The sequence below is a fragment of the Lemur catta genome, chromosome 10 (genome assembly GCF_020740605.2).
Source record: "Lemur catta isolate mLemCat1 chromosome 10, mLemCat1.pri, whole genome shotgun sequence".
Classification (NCBI taxonomy): Eukaryota; Metazoa; Chordata; class Mammalia; order Primates; family Lemuridae; genus Lemur; species Lemur catta.
In genome coordinates this window covers 1,872,622-1,893,378 of record NC_059137.1, presented here as the reverse complement: position 1 = coordinate 1,893,378, position 20,757 = coordinate 1,872,622, and the positions used below count along the sequence as shown (strand labels likewise).

The following is a 20,757-nucleotide window of genomic DNA, read 5'->3' as shown; positions in this document are numbered from 1 at the left end:
TCCAGTCCCGCGGCCGCCGGAAGCGTCGTGTCTGCGGTCGCCCGGGCGACGGCGCTGGCCGCACGCGCAGGTGAGGGCCTCGGCGGGCAGGTGAGGTGCTGGGCGGGGCCGGGAGCCACGGGGCGCGGTCCCGAGGAGCGGACGGCTGAGGCCCGGGGTGGGGGCGGGGCAGCTCCCAAAGACAGGGAAACTGAGGCCCGGCGTGGTCGCGATCCTGCCGGGCTGGGGAGACCCGGAGGCCCAACCCCGCGGGGATTCTGGCCCGGAGGGACCCTCGGCCGGGAACGGGCTGCAGGAGGCGGCGCAGGGGCGCAGGCCGCGACTCCCGGAGGTTCCGCCGAGACAGCCGCCCTCTCGTCCCGCGGTCCTCACTGTCCGCGGGGCCCCGGCTATAGGGCGCCCGCGTGCGCCAGGCCCCGCGCTAAGTGCGTTTCGGGGATTGTGCAGGCGACTCCTCGCCCCATTTTAGAGACGCGGCAGCTGAGGCTCGGAGGAGGCCCCACAGCTAGCGAGAGGCAGAACGGGGCTTGGGCCGGGTTTGTGTCCCAGGCCAGCGCCTGTAACACCCCTGCCCCGTGCTGACGGCTTCCTTGGGTTCACTGGGGCCAGCCGTGAGGCCTGGGCCGGGTCTCAGGATCTGGGGCTGGAGTGTCCTCTGCCCACCACGCTGGGCAGCCCCTCGGAACACCCGCTGGCAGGGAGGGCTGCAGGCAGAAGGCTCAGGACTTGAACGGTGAGTCTGACCTCCTTCCTGCCGTTCATCACTTGGGAGCAACACGGGAGGGGGTGGAGGAGGGAAGTGAAAATGAATTTGTCTTCAAAACGCAAGTTGCCTTTTCCTTCAAGGCTAGGCTTCCAGAAGAAAACATTCCCTCCCTGCCCTGCCTGGCGGAAATGGCAGCTTTGACCCTGGCAGGGGTTGCTACTAGTTCTGCAGATGTCGCTGGCTTTTAGCTGGGTTTGGTTTGCTGGGTTAGAAACAATTCAAGTATAAACGGTGCATCCAGCGCAGGAATGAGGGGCATGGGCTGCTGGGGCCGCCGACGAGTGCTCATTGGTGGGTGCTTTTGTTCCGTTCCAGTCGCAGGAGGCTCCGCCAGAGTCTCCAGCAGGGAGAGCTCATGCCAAGAGCAGGGGACGATGCTTCTCTTTGTTCCTCCTGGGCCTGTGCTTGTGTGTCTTTGGAATCTTCTCTGCTAATGCCTTGTTCTCCCACCCTTCTCTCTCCCCAGCCTCCTTCCCCCTTCAGACTTCCCCGACCACTGTTGCTAAGAAAAAAGCTTCATGTCTGCTTCTGCTTGTTGAGTCAGACACTGCCCCGTGCCAGGTGCTGCTCTGGCTGCTGGCGGTACAGCAAAAACAGACAGAAAGCTTTGCCTGCGGGCAGCTCACTTCCCAGTGCAGTTAGTGACTCTCAGCTGGTCAGTCTGTGTTTCAGTGGACATTTTTCAGATGTCTTCTGTGGGTCCAGCTCTGTGCCATGGAGAGCAGGATGCACCTGAAGCTGAGGTCGTAGGTTTAGATTTCACAGGGGCCATGGGCCTCGTCCTTGTCCTCTAGGGACTTTGCCCCTGTACCTTGCACTTTCTGCACTGGGTGACCAGCTCCCCTGTGCCGTGGGTGTGGGAGCAGAGACCAGGCAGTTGGGCCATATTGGTGTCCATCTGCTCCACCTATGTGGTGGGGGCCTCAGAGCAGGCAAGAGACATTCACGGGGTTTGGCACCTGGCAGAGTGCAGAGCAGGTGTTTGTGGGGTGCAGGGGGGTGCAAGGGTGCAGCCCAGGGCTGGGCCTGAGTCCGAATCTCCCTTGAGATTTGGGTACCTGCTTTGGAGCAGGCCTCTGCCGTCCTCTGCAGGCGTGTGTGTCTGAAGGAGAACGAGATTCTGGGACACTCTTGGTTTCCAGCATCTCATCTTGTATTTTGGAGGCAGGCAGAAGTCATGGATATAGATGCTGAAAGGGAGAAAATAACACAGGAGATCAAGGAGCTAGAAAGGATTTTGGACCCCAGCTCCTCAAGTATCCACGCGGAGGTCTCCGAATCAAGTCTCGATTCAGATTCTGAAGCAGGTGAGCCCCTGCGCACCTGGCCTCCTTGGAACGTGGCCAAGACCATCTGTGTCGGTGCTTGGATCTGTTTGGCCACGTGAAGTAAGATGTGCTGATGCTGCTTGGCCTCAGCCCTGTTTCTGCCAACACTGGGCTCTGCCTGTTCCCCAGCCAGAGGGCCCGTAACAGCGCCCCCTTGTCATGGTCTGGACCCGCTGGCTGCGCGCAGCGCCCTGCCTCTGCTGCCTGGAAAGGGGCAGGGAGGAGGGGTCCTGCCATCTAGCCTAGGGCTCTAGGGGCCCGCAGGGTGAGCATGCTGGGCTTCTGCAGTGTGCCCTTCTGGGAGGGGTGGGCCCAGGACTCAGCCCGCGGGCCAGTCTGCACAGTCACCACTACTCACACCCCCGGAATCTCGTGCTGGGCTCAGGCGACCCCTCCTACAGGGACCCTTCTGTGGAGGCCCATGCTGTCTGTCCCCATGCACTCCCTGAGCCTCCCCCAACCCGGACTGGTGCTTCCCTGGCTAGAGACCCGCCCACAGCTGCCCACCTCTCCCCGGGCCCAGGGCCGGCCCTGGGGTGACCTTCTGTCTCGTCTTCTGTGGGCAGGGGGCTCCGCATCTGTGCCCTCCCGCTCACTGGCTGAGCTCCCTCAGGATGGAGCCGGGTGCTGCAAAGCCCTCCCTGTCGTCCCTCTGGTGGAAGACAGCACGCGTAGCCCAGTGAACGCTGGAGCTCTGTCCCCTGTGTGTAGGCCCCTCGTGCTATGCCGGCATCCTCTCTGTCTGACCTGCCTTGGTCAGGTGTGCGCCTTGCACCGTCAGGGAGCAGGGAAGGGTCTGTTCACCGCAAGTCTCACTCTGAGGCTCCCGTCACCTGGCAGCCGGGGGCCCTCAGCCCCTCCCCCATCTGCACTGCCCAGGAAGCCGCGGTGGCCGCGCCACGTGCCCTTCCCGTCTTTGGTCACCAACACGGTGTGCTTTTGTTTCCCACAGACTTGCTGCCTGGTGAGGGGCTGGACGCCGCTGATCCCCCGATCTTGGTAACTGCTGGCCTGACCTGGCTATGTCCTGGGTCAGACCTGCCGCCACCTTCCAGAGTAGCCCGGGAGGGGGTGTTACAGAAAAAGAGATGCCAGCCGGGTGCGGTGGTCACACCTGTAATCCTAGCACTCTGGGAGGCCGAGGTGGGCGGATCGTTTGAGCTCAGGAGTTCGAGACCAGCCTGAGCAAGAGCAAGACCCCGTCTCTACTAAACATAGAAAGAAATTATACAGAGAGCTAAAAATATATGTAGAAAAATTAGCTGGGCATGGTGGCGCATGCCTGTAGTCCCAGCTACTCGGGAGGCTGAGGCAGGAGGATTGCCTGAGCCCAGGAGTTTGAGGTTGCTGTGAGCTAGGCTGACGCCACGGCACTAGCCCGGGCAACAGAGTGAGAGTCTGCCTCAAAAAAAAAAAAAGAAAAGAAAAGAAAAAGAGATGCCACAGGGGATTTATTGTTGATATTAAAATTGTCTCCAGAAATAACTGCTATTAACAGTCTCTTGGGTTTTTCCTGAGCCCATATTGACATGCACGCCTCTCATAAGAGTTTATTTCATGCAGAAGGCAGCAAGGTGTGTGCCTGGGCCCTGCCCCTCACAGCTCTTCTCTCTGTGCCTCTGTCCCCCAGCGCCATGGGGACAGTCGCAGCACAAGTCAGTTAACATATGAGAGCACCTGGCAGCTGCTGGGGTGTGCCGGTTACTGTTGGCTGCCTTTTGCTTATTTTCCCACCAAGTCAGGTTCAGAGCGGCCCCTGTTGTGGACTGACCTAGCTCCGTGGCTTTGGACTCATCGCCTCCAGATGGGCACCTTGACTGCCCTGGCTTGGGTGGCCGTCTGGAGCTGTGGCTGGCCCGTGATCTTGCTGCGCGAGCGAGATCGTGGCAACACGGCTCGCTGGCAGTGGCGGCGCAGGCTCATGGCGCTCGGGCCGTGCAGAAACGTTTGTTGCAGTGATTGAAAGCTGCTTGTTTCCTACACCGACCCCACCTACCCTCACACTGCGGATGAGGAAACGCACACGCTCGACTCTGGGAGGGACAGGCACCACCCCAGACGCGAGTGTGCTACTGCCCCCATCAGGGTCATTTCTTGGTTCCACATTTGGGTGGTCTTAAGCCAGAGCTGCCTGAGTGTTCCAGGGGCCCAGTGACTGGTGTGTGGGCTCAGGCTGGGGCCCGGGGGGTGGCAGAACATCTGTGTGTCCCCTATGCTCACAGGCAGTTTCTGCCTCACAACCAGGAAGAAGAAAGGTGGGGTGAAGCCAGCAATGATGAGGATGACGCCAAGGACAGAACCCTCCCTGAAGACCCAGAGACCTGCCTGCAGCTGAACATGGTCTACCAGGAGGTCATCCGTGAGAAGCTGGCAGAGGTCAGCCTGCTGCTGGCCCAGAACCGGGAGCAGCAGGTAGGATGGGGTGACGGCCCCTCCTCGTGCCGACACCTCCCGACCCCAGGAGCCCTCACAGCCAGGCTCCCAGGACCAGGGCTCCCCAGTTGCCTGCCTCACTTCCACCCAGGGGTCCCCTTCTGCAGAGGGTGTCACTGCTGCCCTGCCCACAGATGGGCCCTTGTGTCTGTCACAGGAGGAGATCATGTGGGATCTGGCCGGGCCCAAAGGCCCCAAGGTGAAAGACAGCAAGAGCCTGCCCCTGAACGTGTACATAGGGCACTTCATGAAGCCGTACTTCAAGGACAAGGTCACCGGAGTGGTGAGTGGCTGAGGGAGGAAGCTCTTGTCCCCACAGTCTGCTGGGTGGTTGTGAATTCCCTTGGGGGCTTCAGGGTAACACTCTGCAACCTCAGAACTCTGTCTCATCCCTGGTGAAAGTCAAGGCCTCCCTCCCCGGGTGGGTGAGTTGACCTCTCCTTCAGGTGGGCCACCTGGGGCACGTCTCCCTGCGCAGTGGCACCGTGATGGTCAGCAGGGCCTCAGCATGTGGACCCCAGTGTTTCCCACAGTGGCCCCGACCTCATCGACCTTCGTGGAGTCGCTGGGCCCACACTGCGCGTGCCGGCTGGGTCGAGCCCCACAGCCACCCACGGGGCAGCAGCTCTGGAGCCCGAGGTCCAGTGTCTGCCCTCGCCCACCAGGAGGCTGCGGGGAAGGGGCCCTGCGTCCTGGTGTGGATCCGGGAGGAACGTTTGGGGCCCTTCAGGTGAGCACACAGGTATATTCACGTCGTGCTGCCATGTGCTCTGACAGGGGCCTCCTGCCAACGAGGAGACGCGGGAGAAGGCTGCCCAGGGGATCAAGGCCTTCGAAGAGCTGCTCGTGACCAAGTGTAAGAGCCCAGGCCAGGCCCTCGGCGTCCAGTGAGCTCTGGGACACAGGAGGCCTCCTCCTCTCAGGGCTGTGCTGTGGTTCTCAGACTCTCCTGCTGGGACCTCCTGGGCACCTGGCCTTGACCACTGGGACTGGCCACTTGACCCCCAGCCTTTTCCAGTTGAGCAGCGTCCTTTCGAGGATGCCGGTCACTGGGGGCAGGCTGGGGTCACCACCCCACACTCTGGTCTCTCCCTGCCAGGAGCTTGTGCCAGGCTTCAGGTGGGGCCGTGTTTCTCCGGGAGGTGGTGGCGCCCAGAGGGCATCAGACAGTAACTCCCTCCCTCATCCTTTAAGCATCCGTCTCCTGCTCGGGAAGTGGGAGCCAACAGTGGCGCCTGGGTTGTGGAAAGGGTGCAGTGAATGACGTGCTTCCTGGGGACACGCCAGACCCTCCGATGACGTCATGGTCATCTCTCCTCAGGGAAACACTGGGAAAAAGCCTTGCTCAGAAAGTCTGTGGTGAGCGACCGCCTGCAGCGTCTGCTGCAGCCCAAGTTACTGAAGTAAGTCACAACATATGAGAGGACAGCCGTCCCCTGCCGCAGGAGGGTCGCAGCTGGCCAGCGTGGGCTCGGCACAGGTGCAGCTTAGCCACGCTCCCTCCCTGCCGCTGGGAGAGGCCGGTTCCTGAGCTTTCATGCCCCTTCCCCCGAAGGCGGCGGCCAGCATCATGGCCAAGCGGGAGCGCAGGGCCAGGCTGCACAGCTGCATTGAGCTGTGTGGCTCAGGTAGCTTCTTCTCTCTGGGCCTCAGTTTCCCCCTGTAAAAATGGGAACCGTCCATGAAACCCACTTAATGTGTTTGCTGATGGGGTGACATCAGGTGACCAAGATGCATCACGGGGTGCTGCCTTTTTGTAAATACTCCACAGAGGACATGGGGGTCTGGAAGACTGCAGTGAGAGACACAGTAGACACAGGCGCCGCCCAGAGCTGGGCACCAGGAGACTCGGCCCCCGGGGGGCGGGCAGCAGGGCCTGGACAGCACAGCAGGGTCCCCACATGCTCCTGTGCAGTGCCACGAGTGCTGGAGCCAGAGGTGGTGCCTTCAGGGTGGAAGCAGCTGGGGTCAGACAGCCTCTCTGGGCACTGAGAGGCCTGTGGCCAGGCCAGGGGGGTCCCAGGGGCTCACGTGCACCTCACGGCTTGATGTGCACGGTCAGGATTTGCAGCAGTGACAGCGGGTCCTTCCTCAGGCTGTGAGAGAGCTGGGTTCCCCCCGGCCTGTTGTAGGAAGTGGCTGTTTACTGTACCGGCAACTGTAGGCTTACGAAGCAGCTGCTGGCCCCATTGCTGGGCACAAGTTGGGGTGTCTGCACAGGGCGGGGGCTGGGACGCTGACGCTCGGGAGGGGTGTGGGCTGGGCTCTGACGTGGGGGGAGGAGCAGGTAATCACCACCTGCGTCAGCAAACGTGCTGCCGCCGTTCTGACCCTGCTGACAGCAAGAGAGGTGAGTGCTCCTGCGTCCGTTATGGGGGAGGAGACTGAGGCAGGGAGGATAAGGCGGGCTCAGAATTCAAACCGAGTTGCAGTTCTGCACCACTGAGTTGAGCGGAGTGAGCAGCCCTGCGCAGTGCAGCCCCAGAGAAGCAGGGCCCCAGGCCTGCAGAGTACGCACCACCGTCCCAGCCCTCGCCTCCGCTCTGCCTCGCAGGCTTGAGTACTTGCAGCAGAAGCAGAGCAGAGTCCCCAGTGAGCCGGAGAGGCAGGCCCTGGACAAGCAGATCCGGGAAGCTGAGAAGGAAATCCAAGATATCAAGTAAGATGGGGGCGTCCCGGGAGGGCCCCAGGGAGAGCCCGTAGGCTGGCGTGACACAGTGCCCTGGTCCCTCTCTCCAGCCAGCTCCCAGAAGAGGCTCTGCTGGGAAACAGGCTGGACAACCATGACTGGGAGAAGATCTCCAAGGTTAACGTGAGTTGGGGCCGGCCTGAGCCCCAGGCAGCCTGCAGGGATGGGACGTGGGTCGGAACTGGGCAGGAAGGCTGCACCCTCCCAGCTCCTTGATCCGCCGCGACCCTTCTGGTCAAGTGTGCGTCCAGCAGCCAAGAGCAGTGAGTGGCTTCGTGGGCCCTCCGCTGTTGATGGGCACATCTCTCTCTCCTGCGGTGGATGGTCTTGAAGGCTCCTGGCTTTGCAAATGTGTACTTTTGGCAGCACAAGGCCCAGTGAGCTGGGTGGAGGTTCCCGTTACTTCCAGCTGTGGAGGCCACCGGCTGGCAGGGAGCGAGAGCTTGGCCTGGAGCTTCGTCTGGGGGCCTCTAGGGTCAGCAGCCCCGCAAGGCTGAGTTTCTCTGTCGTGCAGTTTGAAGGAGGCCGTGGTGCGGAAGAGATCCGAAAGTTCTGGCAAAACTCTGAGCACCCGAGCATCAACAAGCAGGAGTGGAGTGGGGAGGAGGTGGAACGACTGAAGGCCATTGCAGCCTCGCACGGCCACCTGGAGTGGCAGAAGGTGGCAGAGGAGCTGGGGGTAAGGACCAGGACGCAATCCGAGCCCAGGGGGCCCGAGAGACCTGAGTGCGTGTAGGGCCTATAGTGGACCTGGCGGGGCAGAGCCGGTGGTCTCCGCCGCGCCCATGGGACCCTGGTGAGAGGAGAGCGTAGGCTTACAGACGGGTGCTACCGTGGGGCGCTCAGGGCCCACCTGTCCCCGAGCCTCTCAGAGCCAGGCCTGGATGTGCCTCGGCAAAGCGTGGTGACACTGCTTTGCTTTGGTTCGGGCCTTGGGAAGACCCGCCGCAGCGCCTTCCAGTGCCTGCAGACGTTCCAGCGGCACAACACAGCCCTGCGGCGCAGGGAGTGGACGCAGGAGGAGGACCATATGCTCACGCAGCTGGTGCAGGAGATGCGCGTCGGGAGCCACATCCCCTACCGCAGAAGTGAGGTCACGTGGCTCGGCCTAGAGGCCCCTGAGGCTGTCACAGGGCCCTGGAGGCCTGGGGCCCCGCGCGTGGAAGCACAGACCTGTGGGATGGCTCGCCGTTGCAGTCGGGAGGGGCGGCGGGAAGTGCGAGGGGTTCTGTAGTCCCAGGTGTTCCACAGTTGGGTTCTTGGGGTTCAGAGCGACTCTTTGCTGTGCGACCCATCTGGGAAGTGGGTGTCTTGGCCCCCAGGAGGCCCCCCTGTCCCTAGTGCCCCCTGAGTGGAGGGCAGGAGCCTTGGCACCCACGCGGCCCTTCTCCCCCAGTTGTCTACTACATGGAGGGGAGAGACTCCATGCAGCTCATCTATCGTTGGACCAAGAGCTTGGATCCCAACCTGAAAAAGGGGTTCTGGGCCCCAGAGGAAGATGCTGTAAGTTTGTGGGACCCGAAGAAAACTGTCCTCGGGGAATCTAACCTAGCTGTCTGCAGTGGCTGCTACGCCCCTGAGGTTCCCTTCTGTGACTGAGTTCAGGACGGGGAACTGTGCCTGCAGAGAGGCCATTTGTGCTCGTCCTTCCTGCAGAAGTTGCTTCAAGCGGTTGCCAAATATGGGGAGCAGGATTGGTTTAAAATCCGGGAAGAGGTGCCAGGTAGGAGCGATGCCCAGTGCCGAGATCGGTGAGTTGCGCAGCGCCGGGAGGGAGGGGCTCGCTGGGGTGCGTGTGAGGTTTGCTCTTATCCAGGCCGCAGGCAGGCCGGGCGACAGTGGCTGGGAGTGAGTTGCTGTTGTAGGAAGAGGGTGTGGCCCACGGGGGTCTGTGTGCCACAGTTGACTCACTGGGGAAGCAGGGTGAGCTAATTTTCCAAGCCAGACTTTTGTATTATATTTATGTCCCTTGTTTGCCAGGAACAAGACCCAGGTTCCACCAGAGACAGGGCGTCCTGGTCAGCAGCTTTCCTGACCCGTGGTGTCTAAATTCTCTCAGATCACTGATGGGCACAGTCCGTGGGCAGGCAGCCGCGCCTCCCTCCGGTCTTGCTTGTCTTTTCTGAAAGCAGCTTTATTGAGATAAACTCACGTAGCATACAGCCCATTCACATAGTACACAGTTCAGTGGTTGTCAGTGTATCCACTGAGCTGTACAGCCATCACCACAGTTTTAAAACCTTTTGATCACCCCAGAAAGAAGCCCTATTCAACAGCAAAAACAGCTCAGTTCAAAAGTGGGCAAAGTACTTGAACAGACACTTCTGCAAAGAACACATACAGATGCCCAAAAAGCACATGAAAGATGCTCAGCATCGTTAGCCGTCATGAAGTGCAAGTCAAGACCACACACAGATTGGGATGATACCTATTAAAAAGTGGGGGTGGGGGGCAGGCGTTGTGGCTAACACCTGTAATACTAGCACTTTTGAAGGCTGAGGTGAGAGGATCTCTTGAGTCCAGGAGTTTGAAACCAACCTGGGCAACATAGCGAGACCCCATCTCTAAAAAACTTTTTTTTAAAAAAATTAACACGGCATGGTGCTGCACACCTGTAGTCCCAGCTACTCGGGAGGCTGAGGCAGGAGGATCGCCTGAGCCCAGGAGTTTGAGGTTGCAGTGAGCTATTAATGACGCCACTGCACTCCAGCCTGGGCAAGAGAGCGAGACCCTATCTCAAAAAACAAAATGAAAAGTAACACATGTGGGTGAGGATGTGGAGAAACTGGAACATGTGTACATTTTGGTGGGGATGTAAAATGGCGCAGCCGCTGTGGAAGACAGTGGGCTGGTTCCTCAAGAAGTTAAACATGGCCTGATACCCACGATAATTGGTAACTGTAAAACCCAAAGGAAGTGAATGCAGGAACCCAAACGCACTTGTACAGCGTCATTCACAGCAGCCGAAATAGGGAAACAACCCCAGTGTCTGTTGACAGATGAATGAATACAATGTTGTCTTTCCGTACAATGGAATATTATTCAGCCTTAAAAAATGAAATTCTAGTAAATACTGTATTTCTGCACATTCTGGTACAACATGGGTGAACTCTGGAAACATGAATGTCCATGTACCCTTTTTTACGTGGACAGACATGTTCGTTTCTCTCAGGTACAGCCCAGGAGTGGAGCTGCCAGGTGCAGTGGCAGCTCCGTGTTAGACAGGTTTCCCAAGTGGGAACCACTTTGTGTTCCCACTAGCAACACATGGGGATTCTAGTTTTCCACATTCTCGAGATACTTGTTCTTTGTGACAACAGCCATCCTAGCAGCTGTGAAGTGGAATCATGGTGATTTTTATTTGCATTTTCCTAGTGACTAAGGATGTTAAACATCTTTTCATGGGCTTGTTTGCCATTTGTGTATACTTTTCTTTGGAAAAATGTTTATTCAAGTCCTCTGCTCGTTTTTTTTATTGGCTTACCAGTTCTTTACAGATTTCAGACCCAAGTCCCTTATCAGATGTGTGTTCTGCACACATTCTCTCCTGGTCTGGGTTTTCTCCCCTGCAAGTACTAACCAGCCCGACCCGGCTAAGCCCCCGAGATAGGCGAGATCGGAGTGTGCAGGGTGGCATGGCCGGGGACCAGGCTGTGTGTTCTCTTTTTTCCTTTTTTTTTGAGACTAGTCAAGTGCAGAAGTGAGAAGGGGTAAGGTCGTAGAACCAGAAGTTCAGTCTGTAACTGGCTGAACAGTGAGATAACTCTGTCTTCTGACCAGCCTAGCCTGTGTGTTTTCTTTCTACTTTTTTGATGGTTTCCTTTGAAACACCAAAGGTTTACATCTTGATGAAGTCCAGTTTATATTTTTCTTTCATTGCTAGTGATTTTTGTGACATATCTAAGAAACCGTTGTAGAAGTCAGGATAGCAGTGGGAAGTGTCTCAGCATCTAAAATGTCCCCTTGTTTTCATGTCACTTTCAGATACCTCAGAAGATTGCATTTCAGCTTGAAAAAGGGACGTTGGAATTTAAAAGAAGAGGAACAGTTACTTGAATTAATAGAAAAATACGGTGTTGGTGAGTTGTTGATACGTTTGGTTGTCCAGCGTCTGCTAGCTTGGCGTGCGCCCTGCGGGTTTGCAGATACCATCCGGGGCTCCAGTCTGCCTGACCCCAGGTGGACTGCTCTCCTCCGCCTCACTCTTCCTCGTGTTGACAGATGGCGGTTTCCCCTTGCTATAGCTAGTGCAAGTTTGTTATAGAAAACTTACAAGTGCAGACGTACAAAAAAGAAAAGTAACAGCGCATCACCCAGAGATAACTGCTGTTGGCTGGCGTACACCTCCCCTCCCCTTCCTCTGTCCTCTTCTAGGAAAAGGCAGCTTTTAAAAAATTGACTCGGCTGGGCGCGGTGGCTCATGCCTGTAATCCTAGCACTCTGGGAGGCCGAGGTGGGAGGATCGTTTGAGCTCAGGAGTTCGAGACCAGCCTGAGCAAGAGCGAGACCCCATCTCTACTAAAAAAAAAAAATAGAAAGAAATTAGCTGGACAACTAAAATTATATAGAAAAAATTAGCCGGGCATGGTCGCCCATGCCTGTCGTCCCAGCTACTCTGGAGGCTGAGGCAGGAGGATTGCTTGAGCCCAGGAGTTTGAGGTTGCTGTGAGCTAGGCTGATGCCATGGCACTGTAGCCTGGGCACCAGAGCAAGACTCTGTCTCAAAAAAAAAAAAAAAAAATTGACTCGTTTACAACTGACCACTGTTTACCTGACCGCGTGTCACAAGCCGTGCTGTCAGGCTGAGCGTCCCGTCTGTGCACACCCTGTCCTGCTGCTGCTCTGCCTGTGGCTGCGCCATGTTTCTTGGTGGCACGAGGTCACTCAGCCATCCTTCTGTGCCCATCTTTTGCTGTGGGCCTGGAACGAGCTGAGTGTTTTAGGGCTAAATCTTTGCTCATATTTATGACACCTCCTTAGAATACATCCCAGCTGTGGAGTTTCCAGGCTCCGGGACATGCAGAGCATTAAGGCAGCTGTCCCATACACGCGATGGCTGCCACCCTCCTGCCAGCGCTGTCTGAAAGAGAACACAGGTCATCAGCAATGTCTGGCAGGGAAGCCCGGGTGCCGCAGATGCGCAAGGGCCGCGTTATGCAAGATGGGGTGATTTTTTCTTCTGGTGGTGCATTTGCCAGAACTCTCCTGAGGGGCTGAGCACCCACGGAGACTCGGGCCACAGTTGCAGGGGCAGCGGCGTATCTAACCCAGCTTCTAGCTGGGCAGCATGTGGTGCGCAGGGGCCAGAGCGAATCTTCCAGAGAACACCACACCCTCCTGGGAGCAGACTCTTCCTCTGAGCTGATGACCTTGTGCTGTCAGAGACTGTTGTATGAAGCAGTCTCCATGTGGTTTTGCTTTTGCAGGTCACTGGGCAAAAATTGCTTCTGAACTACCCCATCGGTCAGGCTCCCAGTGTCTGAGCAAGTGGAAAGTTATGATTGGGGTGAGGCATTCGTTTGTTCTTAGAGCTTCACCTGCAGGCAGACGGAAGGTCCCATCACCTGTGGGGCCCACTGGGCAGAATAAGGGGGTCGGGGGAGTGGGAGGAAGCAGGGACGTGTGGTTTCTGGCCCTTCTTCTTCCGGGCAGTCAAGGGCAGAGGGAGACCCTCCTCGGCACAGCTGCCGCCCACCCCCAGAGGTGTCCCTGCTCAGCCTCTCCCTGGAAGGCGGCTGGCCTGCTGTCCTTGTCAGTGAACCTGCGTGGCTGAGGCCTCCACCCGGCCCTCTCCGCCCCTCAGAAGAGGCAGGGTCTGCAGAGGCGGCGGCGGAGGCTGCGTCGCGGTGTTCGATGGAGCTCCAGCTCCAGCAGCAGCAGTGGAGACACCAGCAGCAGTGGTGGCAGCAGCAGCGGCGGCGGCAGCAGCAGCAGCAGCAGCAGCAGCAGTGAGGAGTCGGAGGTGGAACTGGAGCAGGTGCAAGAGGGTGGCAAAGTGCTGCTGTCCCCGCAGTATGTGGTGCCGGACATGGATCTGTGGGTTCCTGCCAGACAGAGCGCCAGCCAGGCGCAGAGAGGAGGGGCAGGAGGCCGGCCAGGATGCCCCGCTGCCTCCCTCGGCCCTCCCAGGGGGTCCAGTGCTGCCCAAGGCGGCAGAGAGGAAGCTGCCACCACGCCGGCCCCCCGCGAGGAGCTGAGCCCGGCGCAGGGCCCCCCTGGCACCCACAGCACCGCCCCGCCGCGTGTCCAGGACTCGCGCTCCGCGGACAGACTCCTGGCGAGCTCAGAGGAGCTGGCCCTCGAGGTAGGCCCCAGAATGTGCCCCAGAATAGTACGGGGAGGAAGTGGTCACCAGGGCTGGTGCTCAGGGAACAGTATGGTGTCCCCAGGCGTAGAGAGAAACCCCCTCATTGCTCATCAGAATGTCCTGCGTCTGGCTGGTTTGGGAGACCTGTCCCCTCGGCAGCAGCCTTCTCCGTTGAGGCTGGCAGCCTCCGTTTCCCCAGGTTGGCTGAGTGAGCGCTTGGACTTGGAGGCACTTCTGGAACATTTCATCCCCGAGCCGGGCGGTGGGGAGGGGCAGAGGAGGAGGGAGGAGGAGGGCCTCCCTGTGAAGGGGCCCTGCGCGCCTGCTGGGCTCTGCCTGCGACAGTTGCACGTCCGCCTGTCCTGGTCGAGCGCGGGGTGTTGAGGCCGTGGGCACAGGTGCCGTCTGGCTGGGTCCCGAGCAGCCGTCTGGTTGACCAGGCTGGTCTTTCCTGGGAGTTGCTGGGGGGACTGCAGACCCTGAGGCGGCTGGGCAGAGTGCACGTGCCACAGGGCCTGCTGGGAACCTTGACTGGAGAGAGGCCTGCTATCAGCCTGAGGGCCTGGCCCGGGGCAGGGGGACCGCTGCTAGTGTCCTGGGGCTGCCATCCTCTCACCTCTGGGGGAGGCCCTGCCTGAGGGCCACACGCCTCCCACGGTGGCACTGCCACATGGCACACACTGTGCTCCGGAGGCTGGGCGAGGAGATGTCCACGGCAGGCCCCATGCTGGAGGCTCCCACACACTCGGCTTCACCCCGTTCCTCTGTCAGGACGGAAGCCGGCTGCTGAAGGTGCCCCTGGAGACCGTGCTGAGGGTGCTCAGGACCAACACGGCCGCGCGCAGCCGCTCGCTGGTGAGGCACCCCGCGCCCCTCCCTGCCCGAGCCTGCACGTCCCCCCCTGGTGCGAGCGTTCCTCCCCCAGGCACTGAAGGGAGCGGGGAGCGGGGAGCGGGGCCTGGCGGGGAGGCCCATGTGCCTTCTCCTCCCTGCAGAAGGAGAAGCTAAAGCAGCCGCCCCTGCCCAGCACACCCCTGGGGGCCAGCTCTGGTGACAGCGTGGCCCAGTCCCATGTGCGGCAGCTATGGCACAGAACCTTCCAGAATGGACGGCGGCGCTGGAGACATGCTCTGCACCAGAGGCTCCTAGACCGCAGGCTCCTACTGGCTGTGACCCCTTGGGTGGGCGATGTCATTGTGCCCTGCATGCCAACTCCCCGGAGACCTGTGGCGCAGACCCGAGGTACTGCCCAGGGCTCCCTTGGGTGCCTCGGGGGTCGGGGGGTGGCGCCAGGCAATGCATCCTGCTCAGCACACGGGGGTGAGTCAGGGGAGTGGCCTCAGCTGGGAGCTCTCTAGGATGGGCCAGGTTCCTTGGTGCGGGTTGGAGCACCTGTCCCCAAGGCTTCGGTGATGGCCAGTCAGGACCCTGGCTGCTCTTCCCGGCCGAGCACGGGGTGGCTGGATTTGAGGTTCTTTGGGCCCCGCCCTTTGCCAGTGGTGGGCGTGTGCTGCCGGTTCTGCGGTTTCTCCCCCCCTGCCTGGCGCCCAGTCCTGAGGGCCCTCGGGCCTCCTGGAGAGGGGCGTGGTGGCTGGAGCCACTTTGTACGTGTGCCCTTGTCCCCAGCCGACAGCCTCGGGAAGCAGCTGCGGCACGCCCGCCTGGCCAGCACCCCAGTGTTCACGCTGTTCATCCAGGTGAGCACCTAGGCAAGGGTGGCTTCCTTGTGCCTGTGAGGTGTGAAGCCTGGAAGTTCGCAGCAGGGTCACTCCTGTACGGCCAAGTCTAAAGTTCTCGATTCTGGAGAGCTTTCTTCCTGAGCTTACGGCTGTTGGCAAATTAGCGTGGAACCAGCTGCTGGCTGTTGAGCATTCACTGCCACCATCGGGTTAAACGGTGTCCTGGGAAGGGTGACAGGGGCCAGAGACCGGGTGTAAATGAAAGAGTGGGGGCGTGACGTCCAGGACACGGTGGGAGTAGGCCCGAGGTCCGCGTGCGAGTCAGGACGGGAAGACCGAGGGTTCGGGGGAGGCTGGCACAGCCATGCAGGTTCCCGAGGTGCCCGCCAAGGCCTCTGCGGCGCGGGGTCTCTTGAGAGCAGCTGCGCCCAGGGCTGCCCTCCAGTGTCCCGCCCTGTGGGGTCTGGGGGCACCGGGGTGGGAGGTTCTACTACCCCCATGCCCCTCAGCTGTTCCAGATCGATACTGCTGGCTGCATGGAGGTCGTCCGAGAGAGGAAGGTCCAGACACCCAGGCTGCTCCAGGTGGGCACTCAGGACCCCTGTCCGCGTCCCGTGCAGGTAGTGGCACTTGGGGCGAGAAGTGAGGGTGAGCACCGCCCTCCCTGGTGTGGTGGGGCCACAGGAGGGAGGGGGCCCCCAGGGAGTGTCTACACAGCCCACATGGGGGCCTGCGGCCCTGAGAGGTTCTGGGGGAGTCCAAGGTGGGTGCAGGTGAGACCGATACTGAGGCGGCCCACCTGCCCAGCCTGTCTCCCCATGGCCACCCCGGGCAGAGGTCAGCCACCGGGTGCTGTCTGCTGCAGGTGCCTGGTTCTTGCCTTTCTGCCTCAGAAACCTAACTTGCGTAAGCTCAGCTGGCAAGAAGCCTCGCCCCAGAGCCCTGTCACCTGGGGTGGGGGACGACAAAATGGTGTTGTTGTTTGAGGACCAGACGCAGCTCTGTGATGCCCCCCGGGCCTCAGGGCCCTCAGCCCCTTGCCTTCTCCTGTAAACCCTGTGCCGCCCCAGCCCCAGAGTGAGCGCTTCCCGGGGCGCCCATGGCGGGAGCTGCGGCAGGAGGGAGGCCTGAGGCCGCTGAGCTCCGGCAGGGGCGTGTGGGGAGCCAGCTCCGGCACTTGGGTCCTTGTCCCCCTGCAGGGGTGGTGGCGACCGGTGGTCTGGGTGGTGGGAAGTGGCCTGAGCACACGGAGGAACTCGAGGTGCTGACTCTCCTCTCCTCTTTCAGGAGCCTCCGAGAGCCCCGAGCACCCCAGGTACTGCTGCTTCTGTCCGCGATTCGGTAGGGCAGTCCCAACCTGCCGCTGGCTCTGAACCACGGCCTCTGGTGACCCGTGCCCCTGCTGACAGGGTCTCATTATACTCCCCGCCACAGGGATGAGAGCCTGGCTGGGTGGGTTTGGTGCTCCCAGCTGCCCCTGCTGGCCCTGCGGCTTCCCCAGCCCAGGTGCACGAGAGGGGCCGCCCTGAGCGAGGGCCGTCCTGGCACCCACCAGTGTGCCCACACCCCAGCCAGCAGAGTCAGGCAGGGCCCGGGCTCCCGAGGGGACGAAGCTTTCTCGGGCGAGCAGTGGGGAGCAGCAGTGCCCTCCCCACGGTCCCGGTCTCCAAGATGTTCAAGATTTAGGGGCTGGGCTGGCTGGAACCTCCACTGCCCAGGCTGTGACCGGGGTGTTGGGGCTTGGGTACCCTGAGGTCAGGGCAGGCCCTGGTGTCCACGTTCCAACTGCTGCCCAGCACAGACACTCAGTTATGGGGTCTCTCTTCCCTGCAGGCTGCCTCTTCCCCAACGTGACAGCTCAGAAAGCTGCAAAGAATGCCAGCCGCCAGGCAGAGTGTGCCCCAGCCCCGGTGCCCCCGCCCACTCCGTGTGGCCCTCGGCCCAAACCCAAGACCGTGTCGGAACTGCTTCGGGAGAAGCGGCTGCGGGAGGCCCGTGCCAGGAAGGCCGCCCAGGGCCCCACGGTGCTCGCGCCCCGCCTGCTGCTCCCCTCGCCTGTGATCCTCCAGCCCACTCTGCCGCCGGCCCCCCACGGACCCCCTGCTTCAGGTCCCGTGGCCTCAAACACGGTGGCTAGTCCGGGCACTTCTGCCTCCTGGCAGGAGGCTGGCACTTCAGCCAAGGACGAGGGGCCCTCCACCCTGCAAACCCTGCCCCTTGCGGCTGCATCTGGAACCCCTCCCGGCCAGGTCCCCGGGAGCTGCCACCCAAATAGTCTCGGACAGTCTCAGGTCCCTGCCACATCCCGGAAGCAGGGCCTGCCGGAGGCGCTGCCCTTTCTCCCCGCAGCCCCCAGCCCCGCTCAGCTGCCCACCCAGCCCCTCAGCCTGACACACAGGGGTGGGCCACATGTGGCAGCCAACATCCCTCTCCCTGTCACCTGGGTGCTCACGGCCCAGGGGCTGCTTCCTGTGTCTGTGCCAGCTGTGGTGGGCCTTCCCAGGCCAGCAGGGACCCCGGACCCTACAGGGCTGCCGGTCACTCTGCTGCCTCCCCCGGCTCAGACTCGGGCAGTCCAGGGCCCCCAGGCCCCGGGGCTGAGCTGCCCTTGGCAGCTCCAGGCCAGCGTGGACGTGGGAGCAGACCCTTCCCCCAAGACAAGCCCCTCGACCCCTCCCACACCCCCCCCGTCACGAGGCCCTGCAGAAGTGGACGGTGGGGTGGCCTGTGTGGCCAGCACGTCTCCCCAGCCCGACCACCTGGAGGCGGAGCCCCTGTGGCCCAGCCGGCTGCCTGCCTGCAGTGATGCTGGCCCGGGCAGTGATCCAGGAGGGACACCAGGGCCCCCCTCAGGAACACAGGAGCCCAGAGGGCCTCCGCCTGGGCATGAGAAAGGTTCCCTGGACCTGGGCCTGCTCTCCCAGGAGAGTGAGGCGGCCACTCTGGAGTGGCTGCGGGGGCAGGGCGGGGGGTGTGTGCCCCCCCTGGGGAGCAGGCTGCCCTACCAGCCCCCTGCCCTGTGCAGCCTGCGGGCACTGTCTGGTCTCCTGCTCCACAAGAAGGCCTTGGAGCACAAGGCCACTTCCCTGGTGGACAGCAGGGCAGCCGGGGGCCAGGCCGAGTCCCGGGCCGGAGCCCTGCAGGCCGCTCTGGGGCTGGTGCGGGGGCAGCTCCGAGACAACCCTGCCTACCTCCTGTTGAAGGCACGGTTCCTGGCTGCCTTCGCCATCCCCGCGCTCCTGGCCACCCTGCCCCCCCGTGGCGTCCCCACCACCCTCTCGGCAGCCACAGGCGTGGGCTCAGAGTGTGAGGACGAGGGCCTGGACGAGCCGGAGCTCACGGCGGCCAGCAGCCCCGACCAGGTACGGTGGGCTTCCAGCCACAGCCCCGCTTCCCCAAGGTGGCCCCGGTGGTACCCTCACCCGCCCCAGCGAGTGTGGCCTGCCCACAGCAGCGGAGGGACAGGCAGAAGTCGCGGGCAGCTGGGTTCCCTGGGACGAGGAAGTGGGCACCGAGCCCCCCCGCCTGTGGCGTCTGTGCAGAAGTCGCCTCCCCTTTGGGGCAGTGTGGGGACGCGGGGCTGCTGGCCCAGGCCATGCGCCACACACGTGGGCCATCCGCGTAGGGCAGCAGCTGCGTCTTTCCCAGCATGTCTGGGGGCACAGGGTCCCCCGGGTGTCGCCTCCCTGACTGCACGTGGGGAGAGTGTTCTCAGCTCTGTGCGTAAAACCACTTATTTCCTAACGAGAACCCTGACGTGGAAAGCGTGTGGGACTGTCCCTGGGTCCCCCACAGCTGCACCCAGGGAGCCCCCAGCAAGGCCCCTTCCCCTGCTGCCACTTGCAGCAGCCTGGGGGCAGCGCCGGCCTTTCCCTGGGAAGCCCCAGAGCAGCTCCTTCCCGCCCCGGGCACACGGGGGGCAGCTCTGCCTCCCTTCCCAAGGCCGCTGCCTCGAGCCCGGGAATCTTGGGCTGACGCACCGCCCCGGGGAGTGGGGCTGCGCCCCAGTCAGCCGGGAGAGCTCCCGTGCCCACACCCGTGTGCAGCCCCCAGCCCTGCCCGGGACCTCACCGTCCTCCCTTCGGGGCAGGAGGCCAGAGCCACGCGTCGTCTGGGGGGCCTGGGGCAGCTGGCGCCCTGTCCCATGCGGGACCCCCTCAGAGCCCTTGCTCCCCACGCCGGATTCCCGCCCGCCATGGCTGGGGGTCACACGTGTCCCTGCCTGGGTTTTGTGTTGCAGCGAACCCCGGGCCCTGGTGAGGGCTCCGCCCCCTCCTGCCTGGAGACCTCTGCCGACCTGGACACCGACCTGGACGTGCTCAGGACGCGGCACTCCCGGCACGCCCGGAAGCGCAGGCGGCTGCTGTGAGCAGCAGGTGAGGGGGAGTGGGGGCCACCCCCACAGCCAGGAGAAAGCACACGCGGGAGGGGACAGGGGCTGCGAGGGCTGCCTGGGACCGTCCAGTTGCCCCCCGTGCAGCCCATCCTTGGGCTCCTGTGCCCAAGCATGGCCCTGCCTCCCAGGCCATCAGAGACAGGGACAGGTGGTCCAGCAGGTGGACAGTTGGCACAGTGCCAGCCTTGGTCCCTGTCCCTCACAGCACTGCCCATGGGGTCTGGCTGGGTGTGCCTGGGGCCCCACCAGAGTGTTTGTGCTCCAGGACAGGACACCCCAAAAGCCACAGCTGCAGCTGAGGAGAGGCAGGGCCCCCGCCTGCCCCAGCAGCCACCGCCGCCCCGCAGGAGAAAGTGCCGGAGGCCAGGGGAGCTGCTGCCCGGGACAGACCTCTGTGTGCAGGGGGCAAGGGAGGCCCCCAGTGGACCATGTCATCACGGGCTTAGCTGCTCCCCAAGTGGAAACCTGAGCATTTGAAGGAATAAAGTTCTATTTTTTAATTAAAAAGGCTCTTGTGGTTTTGTTGCCTTGAGATACTGAGCATGTACAGGGAGCTTCCTCCTGGCACGGCTGGGCCAGCCACTGGGGTCCTGGCAGTCTCCTGTGCCCAGGGTTGTGCCCACGACCCTGAGCCTCAGCTCGCACAAGGGCACTGGGGAGGGGACAGAGGAGCAGGTTTTGGCCCTCATGGATGGCATCGTGCCTCCGGCCTTCAGGCAGAGCCTGTGCCCTCTCCAGGCGGCTGCCAGCCCTCGTGCCACCCAGGCTGACCCCAACGGCCGCCTGGCTGCCCACAGTCATGGCGGTGGCTCCCTCCCTCTTGCACGGGCATCTCTGGCACGAGAGCAGGTCCTGGCTGCAGCTCTGTCCCACTGCGTGTCCTGCGTCCCTCTGTGGTGACGATGCCCCTGGGCCCTCGGCTCACTCATGAGCTTCGTCTCACAGTAACCGCCGTGGGCAACCGGCTGCCCCGAGCCCTGCAGACGGCACGTCCCACCTCGCGCCAGCGCCCTGGGAGCACATTCCTGGCTTTCGCACAACTTCGCGGACCTGTCGGCAACTAAGGTTTGTTATTTAATTTCCAAATATTTGGGAATTTTCCAGATATCTGTTACTGACTTCTAGCTTAATTCTAATACGGTCGGAGAACGTGGCATTT

At 61.7% G+C, this 20,757-nt stretch overlaps 1 protein-coding gene across 4 annotated transcripts; it reads left to right on the top strand.

Annotated features, from left to right (window-relative positions):
* SNAPC4 (small nuclear RNA activating complex polypeptide 4) lies at positions 1 to 20,105 on the top strand. Of its 4 annotated transcripts, XM_045563121.1 has the most exons (25): positions 40 to 70; positions 610 to 733; positions 1,935 to 2,073; positions 3,047 to 3,093; positions 4,339 to 4,506; positions 4,685 to 4,810; positions 5,305 to 5,383; positions 5,849 to 5,930; positions 7,082 to 7,186; positions 7,267 to 7,339; positions 7,731 to 7,895; positions 8,157 to 8,304; positions 8,613 to 8,719; positions 8,843 to 8,967; positions 11,201 to 11,295; positions 12,643 to 12,722; positions 13,020 to 13,520; positions 14,295 to 14,378; positions 14,519 to 14,765; positions 15,150 to 15,220; positions 15,712 to 15,786; positions 16,490 to 16,517; positions 17,036 to 18,564; positions 19,443 to 19,578; positions 19,864 to 20,105. In XM_045563121.1, the coding sequence occupies exons 3-24, from the start codon at positions 1,944 to 1,946 to the stop codon at positions 19,569 to 19,571; spliced, it is 4,194 nt and encodes a 1,397-aa protein (XP_045419077.1). In that variant the 5' UTR covers positions 40 to 70; positions 610 to 733; positions 1,935 to 1,943; the 3' UTR covers positions 19,572 to 19,578; positions 19,864 to 20,105. The 4 variants fall into 4 exon arrangements, with proteins under 4 accessions (XP_045419078.1, XP_045419077.1, XP_045419076.1 ...); XM_045563122.1 differs by lacking the exon at positions 610 to 733 and having other exon boundaries at positions 1 to 70; XM_045563120.1 differs by lacking the exon at positions 40 to 70 and having other exon boundaries at positions 113 to 733.
* Positions 20,106 to 20,757: the final 652 nt, after the last annotated feature.

What these genes read in the sequence shown, in the direction of transcription:
- SNAPC4 (XM_045563122.1), top strand. Translation starts at nt 1,944, where the DNA reads ATGGATATAGATGCTGAAAGGGAGAAAATAACACAGGAGATCAAGGAG. An exon ending in CTGCAGCCCAAGTTACTGAA is followed by an intron (nt 5,931 to 7,081) that starts GTAAGTCACAAC and finishes TCTGCCTCGCAG; the next exon opens with GCTTGAGTACTTGCAGCAGA. An exon ending in CGGCCAGCAGCCCCGACCAG is followed by an intron (nt 18,565 to 19,442) that starts GTACGGTGGGCT and finishes TTTGTGTTGCAG; the next exon opens with CGAACCCCGGGCCCTGGTGA.